This window comes from Lolium rigidum, chromosome 6 (assembly GCF_022539505.1).
Source record: "Lolium rigidum isolate FL_2022 chromosome 6, APGP_CSIRO_Lrig_0.1, whole genome shotgun sequence".
Lineage (NCBI taxonomy): Eukaryota > Viridiplantae > Streptophyta > Magnoliopsida > Poales > Poaceae > Lolium > Lolium rigidum.
In genome coordinates, this window is record NC_061513.1 from 257,718,105 (window position 1) to 257,727,115 (window position 9,011).

The window sequence follows — 9,011 nt, forward strand, 5'->3', positions numbered from 1 at the left end:
TTACTGGGGTGGGAAGTGCAGATCGCCATTGGAGTCGCCATGGGTGGGTGGAGAGGAGGGAGTCGCCATTGATAATGTTGGCTTATATCATATGGAGTACTTTTGAAACGCATGTAGCCGAGGCACAGAACCGTGACTGTACCTGTATGCTTGGGTAGGCCAGAGTTGTGAGCACACTAATTCACATCTACCCACGTCAACGACCACACAAATTAAAGGGAAAAACAACTTTTTTTTTTTTGAACTCAAAAGGGAAAAACAACTTGGGCGCTGTCCATCACACGTCGCTGTCTGCTGTAGTAAATGGGTTGTGGGTCTCATGCTCACGACACCGAGGCGAGCCAGGACAGTAAAAAAATGCTTAAGTCGCCAAATAATCGATGTGGGAGCGGGAAAGGGTAAATTATTCGCCTCGAAGTGCGAGCCATCCGGAATATTTAATTCCGTATCGTAAATTGCTGCGTGCTTTAAATACAATCTTCCTTTTCCATCCCGGGCACATCTTTTCTTCCTTCCTTCCAGTCTACTCCTCGTCTCCCCCAAAACTTGTGGCGAATCCCACGCAGATTTGCTCCGCCGGAGCCGGCCGACGTCGCATCCATGGCCGCCGCCGCGTTCTCCATCAGGTCCGTGTGGAAGACCCAACTTCTTCGGTTTTCTGGTAGTACTGCGTTTTTTTACCTGATCTCCGTCTGTGATCTGTCCTTAGGGGGTTCGCGGCGAGCAAGAGGACCGAACAAGCGGCGGAGGGGCGGCGTCCCCTGGGCATGAAGGCTCTCCCTCCTATCGAGGCCCCGAGGTTCCGGTGGTGGGCGGACGAGCTCGCCTCCGCCGTAGCTGCTGGTCCGTCGCCATCCCCGCGGAGGTCGCCAAAAGCGAAGCCGCCGAAGAAGAAGCGCTCCATCTCTGACCTCTTCGCCGCGGCACCCCCCTTGGCCGAGCCGCCCTCCGACGACGAGCAAACCGAGGCGGAGGACGACGAGGCGCTGCTGGCCATCGTGAGGCGGGCCAAGGAGGAGAAGAAGCGGAAGAGGAGACTGCAAGAGGAGGAGGGGGAGGATGAGGCGGCTGCGTCGGCGGACGGCAGCGGAGGTCGCGAGGCCGAGGGGAATTTCGAGACCAGAAAGGTACGTGGTCCAGCCCAGCCCAGGCCGAACCCATCTCTGTCGCTTGCCTGTCTATGCAATGATATCGTCTGCTATTATTCCTGCGTATTTTTAGCTGATTTTACTTTTGATCTGCTCGGTAGTCGGGTGAAATTATTGATTTAGATTTAGATTTAGATTGACTTGCTCCACAGTACTCGGTTGGTTTGATGCTTTCTTAGCTCTACAAGATCGAGGATTCGGACAATATCATTAGATTGTTGATGTCCCATGTCGCAATGTTATTGCTAGCTAGTATTAGTAGTAGCTAATCTGGTTGCAGTCTGTGGATGCATACTTATTATGGGGGCCAATTTATGGGACCGGCCTGTCGACTCGCAGGATATTTTATGTATGGATTGTGCGTACCGTGCCGAACTCGGTTGCTAATCTGAACCAGGCCTAGCTTGTTCTTCAACAAGGCTGCGACCTGTGGGCACTCAGCGCACGATGATTTGCTGGTCAAAGCTGCTAGCCTAGTGTGCTAAGCGATAAAGTTGGAATGCTCGTTATGTTTTCTTTCTTTGGCATCATTACATTTGCTACCCCGTGACTGTTTGGTATATGTGGATAGTGTTATTTCATGCTTAATTTGTTCACTGTTAACGATTGGATCGAGCTGGGTTGACACCATATTACAGTGTGGGGGACTTGGTGGTGAGATACTTACATTCTCGCAGCCACTCATGCACTGAAGTAAGATCAACAATCAATAATAATCGGCTAGACTATGATGACCAGCTAGACTTGTAGTTGTTGTACTCGACAGCTTAGCTGGTACTGCAGCAGCATTTGTACCATATCTTAATAGTACATGGTGTATCGTGTTGCCTTTTCTAACACCATGCACGGTGAGTTGTGAGCTGCGTACTTGTGTCCCCTCTTGAACATTTCAGCTGGGTCCCGACTACCGACCCATACACGAGACTTTATCACAAGAATGGGACGTGGAGCGGGCATTCTACCAAATCGCTTATCTGATACTGTACTTTTATTTGCGTTTTTCTGCGTTTTCCAATTGGATAAGGGACTTCACCATTGCTTATCTGATACTTTTATTCATCTCTTGTTTTAAAAACTGTTCTATAGTTTGTCAATGTCTAGAAATTGCGCATGATAGTAACCATATGAACAGTGCTTACAAGATGGTGGTGGTCACAGTCAGCCTATCACCGTATGTTTTCCATGATGCTGATGCATCGTCTGCTGTTTGTATTCTCTTAGGAAGTGTTCAAATAATTAGCTAGTTGACTGGGCTAGAGCAGGCACTCACATAATGTGTCATGAATTTAAGAGGATACTCTGTAGGGTGCTGTGGTTCTCAATATGTTCTCTTGATCATTCCATCACAATATAAAATATCAGCCTATCCTTTCATTTTCGTTACTTGATGGTTTGTTTTCCTTCTCTCTTTTCTCAAAAGTTAAAATCATAATAGTCATACTTTGGGATATGTATTACACATACTTACTAAATAAACTAATCAGGAGATGTTTACAAGAGATAGATATGGTGGGAAGGCATGGGCGCACTGCCCGGTGAACCCGGTGAATACAAACGTAGAATTGAGAGCAACCTATTTTTGAAACCTTTGGCCCAATGATATGGATTCCCTTAACGTGTGGATAAAAATATGTTCTCAACATATTTGTTTGACCATGACTTCATTGAGTATTTTTTACCTGACCTACTGACTATTTTTTTTATATTTGTTATTTACACTATTTTAAAATCTAGTAGGTGCGTGTATGGATATATTTATCACACAATTTGTTACTTAGTTTGCATATGGATGTGAACATGTCCAAACTATAAACTGTTTTTAGTTTAGTATCAATTCATGTTTGTTAAGATTAGTTTTTCATGCACTTAAGTATATTATTCCACCATTTTCCATCAGATTGATATTTTGGAATAGTTAGTTGGTATATATCTAACATGGGTATTAGAGCGCCTAGGTCTTGGGTTCAAGTCTCATTCCCCGTACCATTAATGGCCAATTTATCCACGACCTCGGTGGGCACGAACGGAGGAGTTATCCATGCCGGATGTGAAGGAGGGTTTCGTGCACGGTCTTGTCACTAGCCTGATGGTGGCGGAGCGGGCTTGATCAGCACCCTTCCGGTTGATATGCTTCTCAAGTCCTGGTTCGCATCTGCTACGCCTCTGCCCTCACCGCACCCCTGTCCCGCCGGTGGTGTGGCCAATGGACGTACGTCACCAACTCTCCTTCTGCGATATCACACCGGACACTCTCGACGTGGTCAGGTTGTTTTCCCTGCCCTCTCCCACCTCAAAATAAAAACCCCCCAAGTGGCACAATTTTGATTAGGCCTGTGTATATTCGCTACTTGGTGCTAACACTCACTAGTGCCTCCTCTAAGTTCCACCCCTTTCCATGAAAGCGCTCTCTTCCTCTTTCTCTCCCCGCTCGCTCTGTGTTGCCCAAACAAGAGTAATGAGTATCCACGTTGTACCTGTGGTGCCCTCTCATTGTGAAAGAATTGAGCGATGGAGCTGCGGTCGAGGTGTCACCTTAGGTTGCAACCACCTCCCGGAGCTCGCCGTTGTTGCTGGCCTTGTTGCTGCCCGGACGGCGATGGACCGGCTTAATCAGTATCCTTCTGGATGACATGCTTCTCAGGCTGGTTCGCCTCCATTGTGCCATGTTCCGCCGCCCTCTTCGCCGGTAGGGTGGCCTCTAGACGCACCTCACCAAGCTCTCCTTCCACGATATCGCGCGGGATGCTCTCGTTGCAGCCAGGTCGTTTGCCATGCCCACTCTCACCTCAAAATAAAAATTCCGAAGCGATACTCCTGCCCGCTTATCTTGGCTACTTGGTGCCAACACTCACTGGGTGCATCCTTTGGCCTCATATGTGGTCTCAACACTCACAGTGCCAACTTTTTCCATTAAAGCGCTCTCTTTCTCTCCCTTCTCTCTCTATGTTCCCCAAACAAGGCAACCGAGTATGCACGCATATCTGCGGTGTCCTGTGATTGTGAAAGTATTGAGCGATGGAGCTGCAGTCGACGTGTCGCCTCAGGTCACATCCCCATCCCTCAGCTCGCCCTCGTTGCCGGCCTCGTCGCTGTGCCTGACCGGGCTTGATGAGCACCCTTCCAGATGACATGCTGCTCAGGTCCTGGTTCGCCTCTATTGTGTTTGTGCCGCCTCCCTCTCCTGCCCATGGTGTGGCTTTTGGATGCACCTCACCGAGCTCTCTTTCCCTGATATAGCATTGGACGCTCTTAGTGCAGCCAGGTCGTTTGCCCTGACCTCTTCCACCTCAAAATAAAAATCTAAAAGCGACAGACCGTTGATCCTGCCCACATATCTTTGCTACTTGCTGCCAACAAGAGGCTTGCCCTGACGGATCTTGTCTTTGAGGTTTGGGGCCACACCAGAGATGGTGACATTGCTATCGAGCTCCCCTGCTCATCCACATTACCTCGATCAAAGCTGGATGCTGAAAACATCTATCTATTACCGCCGGCGGAGGTGTTCATTTCCCTGTGCTGGAGAGGCCATAGATCTCAGGCTGACATGCTCATTGCGGTGTCCTCACCTTCGCGAGCTAGAGGTATACCACAGCTGGGGCCTCAGCGCAATCAGAGTCTGCTCACCAACGATTGAAAATATTTCCATGCACCATGGATGCGTAGGAGGCATTGACATCATGGCTACCTTGCTTAAATGATTGAGGATGTGCGCCTACATGGAGACACATTTCAGTCTCATTCTCAGTCCCGATGCTGAAAATTCTCTGTTTGGGGTGCTTGTGTTTATTTCAAAATGTTGGGATTGGTGGTGTCTGCCATACATGCAACTTGAGATTGAGAAGAGTGTGTATGTCTTATATTTGTCCATAGATTCTCCTGTTCTGATGCTAGACACCATCCTGAACTTTTCTCAACAGTTAACAATACTGGATTAGAACTCTAGAATTCTGCTTTACACCTGGTTGTTACTTTTAGCTGACCCAACCTTCTGACATCTTGGGTCCACTTGGTGCACACGTTTGGCATCAGGTGGCATCAATTTGGATTGTCTTTGAACAGTGTAAGAGCAAAGTGCCCACATATTCGCTTACAACTGAGCGATTTTTTCTTAGATTTGCTCCTGGACAATTGGTATGCTTCCACACCTTTTTTCTGAGGTGCATGCAAGTGTGCCAGGATGTGGTTCAAGCGGTGTATGTTTAAAACACAACCTTTAGTACAATAACCCAGTACTATGAGGAATTATGTACAAAATTTTCTATCTGAACTGATATATGTGCACTTAGTCCTTTCGACTAAGCATATTTTAATTGCTGCTCGAATGCAGGACATGGTTCCATTTTTGTATATCATTCACAATGGTGTGTCTATTTAATGGCACTTGATTATGTAGAACCATACCGTAAAGTTTGGTGTCTCCAACAGGAGATTCTACTATTCGCATTTCAGCATTAGGTCCTAAATTCAAGCAGTATATAATCTATAACTCACTTGTATGTCTACTAACTAATATTTCTGCATCAACAATGTCGAACCTTGTAATTGTTTTTCACATTTATCCAACAGTACATAACCATGTTTGAATAAAAAAAAATCCTACATAAAGTGTTAGAGGCACATTAGGTCTCCATCACAACCCCTATATGTATCATGTCAATGTATTAGTGTTAACAGGAATGTTACTTTCGTATATGATCTTAAAGCTATCTTTTTCCTAAGGATAGACATTAACAAGCGAGGCTGACATTAAGTCATTAACAAGCTGTATCTACACAAGTACATTGAAGGTTGTGAATTTTACATGGGTGTAAAAGCATGGTTCATCACGTAGCTGCAAGCCTGCAACACCAACCTCATTTCTTTATAACACAGTTGTGATAACTTTTCCTATTCGAAATTAATTAAAATAACAGATTATATATATTCAATCACTTTTCCATCAAGAGTGTCCCATTTTCCCGGTGTTTTGTTTGAAAATGGTATACATGTCGTAATCATGAAGTGTGCCATTTATTTTTTTATGCAAAGTTATATGAATCCTATAGTTTCAATAATGTTCCTCGATTATGCTCATGAATTTTCTGTATTAACAGTTATATGTATGTGATGGTTTCCAATAATAATGCTCAATTATGTATGTAGGAAGCACTGGAAAATCCAAATATGGCTGATGGATTTGCTACAAAGCCATCGCAGAAACCTGAAGCTTCACAACATCTCAGAAAAGAGATTGAAAATATATCTAGGAAAAGGAAGCAGGAGAAGATCCATAATACAATGAAGAAGCCTGACACAGATAAGTGCATCGACAGTAATAAGGCTGACAAAGTGCGGAAACCACGAGACATGGAAAAACATCTCCCAAGGCAAAGCATACTGAAGATAAAGCGCACATCTGTCAAAATGGTCAAGGCGAAACGTGGCAATTCAAAAGGCAAGAAAGTGATAGAACTCTGCCGCAAATCAGTGAAGCGGGTCAAATTCTCTGAAGCGGATAATATACTTGGCAGTGATATGCAAAGTTGTGAGCTGCCCAAACGGCGAAGTCTCAGCAAGCTGTTTTCAGATGCTTTGGCTTCTTCGTCGTCGTCATCATCATCATCCGCGTCTACTGAAGGAGACAAATGCATAACTACAGACAATAGTAGTTTTCATATGCCCAAGGAAGTCGTCACTAAGACTAAAGAAGCAAATTTGTGTTCAAATCATGAGGATTCTTCTACTGAAGGAAACAAATGCATAATTGCAGAAAGTTGTAGTTCTCATATACCGGAGGAAGCCATCACTAAGAGTAAGGAAGCAAATCTGAATTCAAATCATGAGGATTCTCCTAAGCCTAGTAACACAGAGCTGTCCTTACATTTGCTTGATCTGAATGAGGAGGCTGTACCAGAAACTACGGATTTGAACTACACGTATAATTCAAATTCTGAGGTACCATATCTGCCTGATGGGAGAGAACACTGGAGGAATTTGTCTTTTGAGTCACACAGATTAGCAAACCAACTACCTGCAGCTGACTCAGGAAGTGTAAGGAACACAAGTTCAGGAGGCACATTGTTGCGAGCTGAGCAAGCCGAGGTTTCTGGCATAGATATTGTTGGTCCTCCATTGAGCTTAAGAGAGCTTGGTGAGACTCATCGTGACTGTGGTAATGTCTCAGTAAAAGATACTTTGACTACGAGTATGTCCCCTTGTGCATTGTCAGACCATACATTTCAGGGTTCATTTCAACAGCACCAGAATGTGTTCCACACTAATCTGAATTATGGTGGCTCCCAGCTCTCTACCCGCGGGAAATTTACTCCATTGAGCTTAAGAGAGCTTGGTGAGACTCATCGTGACCGCAGTAATGTTTCAGTAAAAGATGCTACCGCCATGAGTATGTCCCCTTGTGCATTGCCAGGCCATACATTTCAGGACTCAATTCAACAACACCAGAGTGGGTTCCGCACTAATCTGAATCATGGTGGCTCCCAGCTTTCGACCGGCGGGAGGCTTCCTTTCTGGTCATCTCGTGAGTTGAACATTCAGCGTGACTGTAGTCCTTCTATGGGACAGACACTTCGTTTGATGGGTAAAGATCTTGCAGTTTGCACAACCAGGGGTGAAACGTCTGCGGTGACTAGACAGAAACATACAGGTACCTCCACCAATGACTATGGGAAGACAAATGCTGTCCTGGAGTTGCCACGGCAAGGACAGCCTTTTCTCTCTTTACAACATCAAAGTTTCCCCGGTGTTACACTAAATCCTACCGGTACAATTCATTCTTCGAGATATCATTCAAGCACAAGTCAGGCACACCTGGGCTACAGGACTCCAAATGATTTCAGTCACCCAATCCCTGCAGCTAATTTATTTTCTGGAGATCGGTCGCCATATGAAAACAGGTTTGGCAATTTTCCAAACTCGCAGCCTAGTCAGCCTTTTCTATTGGGCTGTCCTCCTCTTCCCAATAACCGCAGTGCAGCACCACATCAGAATTCGCCGGCTCCTTGGCGTTATTATGCTGATCCTGTCAATAGGACAGAGTCACCCAGAGCCTCATTTTGGCCTACAACCAGACAGCATGGGACACCATCTTCAGTTTTCCATGGGAGTTTGCCACAGCATGGGACACAATCTTCAGTTCTCCATGGGAGTTTGCCACAGCAACATATTGTGCATCCACCAAGCTCTTCAGCTCGCCCTCTTAACTATGTGAATTCTACATTCAGCCATCCAACCCGTGTAGTTCAAGAAGCTTCTAACAGCATAAGAGATGCAGCCCATTCATCCAGAAATTCAGAGAATAGAATGGGGAGTGATGTTCCTGGCAGTTCCAATGCTTCATCGGTTGGTCGCTACCCGCAGAAGAGATCAGGCCCAGTGAAACTCACTCCTGGGGCGAAGCATATATTGGTGCCAAACGATACCACAGGTGATGGCAATTCTTTGCCGGTGTACTCCTGTGTTTCCTTTGGTAGTAGGAGCGCAAATGCTTCGGCGTCTCAGAACAAAGGAGCATAATAACCTCTGTGGAACTTTTGGTTACTGGAAGCTGCATGAATCTATAAACATTGGCACTGCTTTTATTCAATTTCGTTCTTCTAGTTCTCTCGCCTTCTGAAAAATGTTCACTGCATTTTGCTTACAAGTGTAGAGAGTGCAGCTCAAAGGCGACAAGCGTGTGCGTGTCCCTCTCGTGACGCGCGCTGCCAGCAGGCGGATCAGGGCCACATCCACATGCTGGTAGGTCAGGGTGATAAGGTGATACGGCAACAGTAAGTTGGTACATGATGTACATCCCGCGAGGAAATCGTCGTCGTCATCGCTGACGCGTCGCATGCACGCACGACCATGACTGAATCTCGAGAACGA

General features: G+C 45.9%; 1 protein-coding gene across 1 annotated transcript; it reads left to right on the forward strand.

Moving 5' to 3' along the window:
- Positions 1 to 430: 430 nt before the first annotated feature.
- Positions 431 to 8,730, forward strand: LOC124660966. The gene is made up of 3 exons (XM_047198817.1): positions 431 to 626; positions 710 to 1,127; positions 6,291 to 8,730. Exons 1-3 carry the CDS (start codon positions 601 to 603, stop codon positions 8,658 to 8,660), a joined length of 2,814 nt encoding a protein of 937 aa, XP_047054773.1. The 5' UTR covers positions 431 to 600; the 3' UTR covers positions 8,661 to 8,730.
- Positions 8,731 to 9,011: the final 281 nt, after the last annotated feature.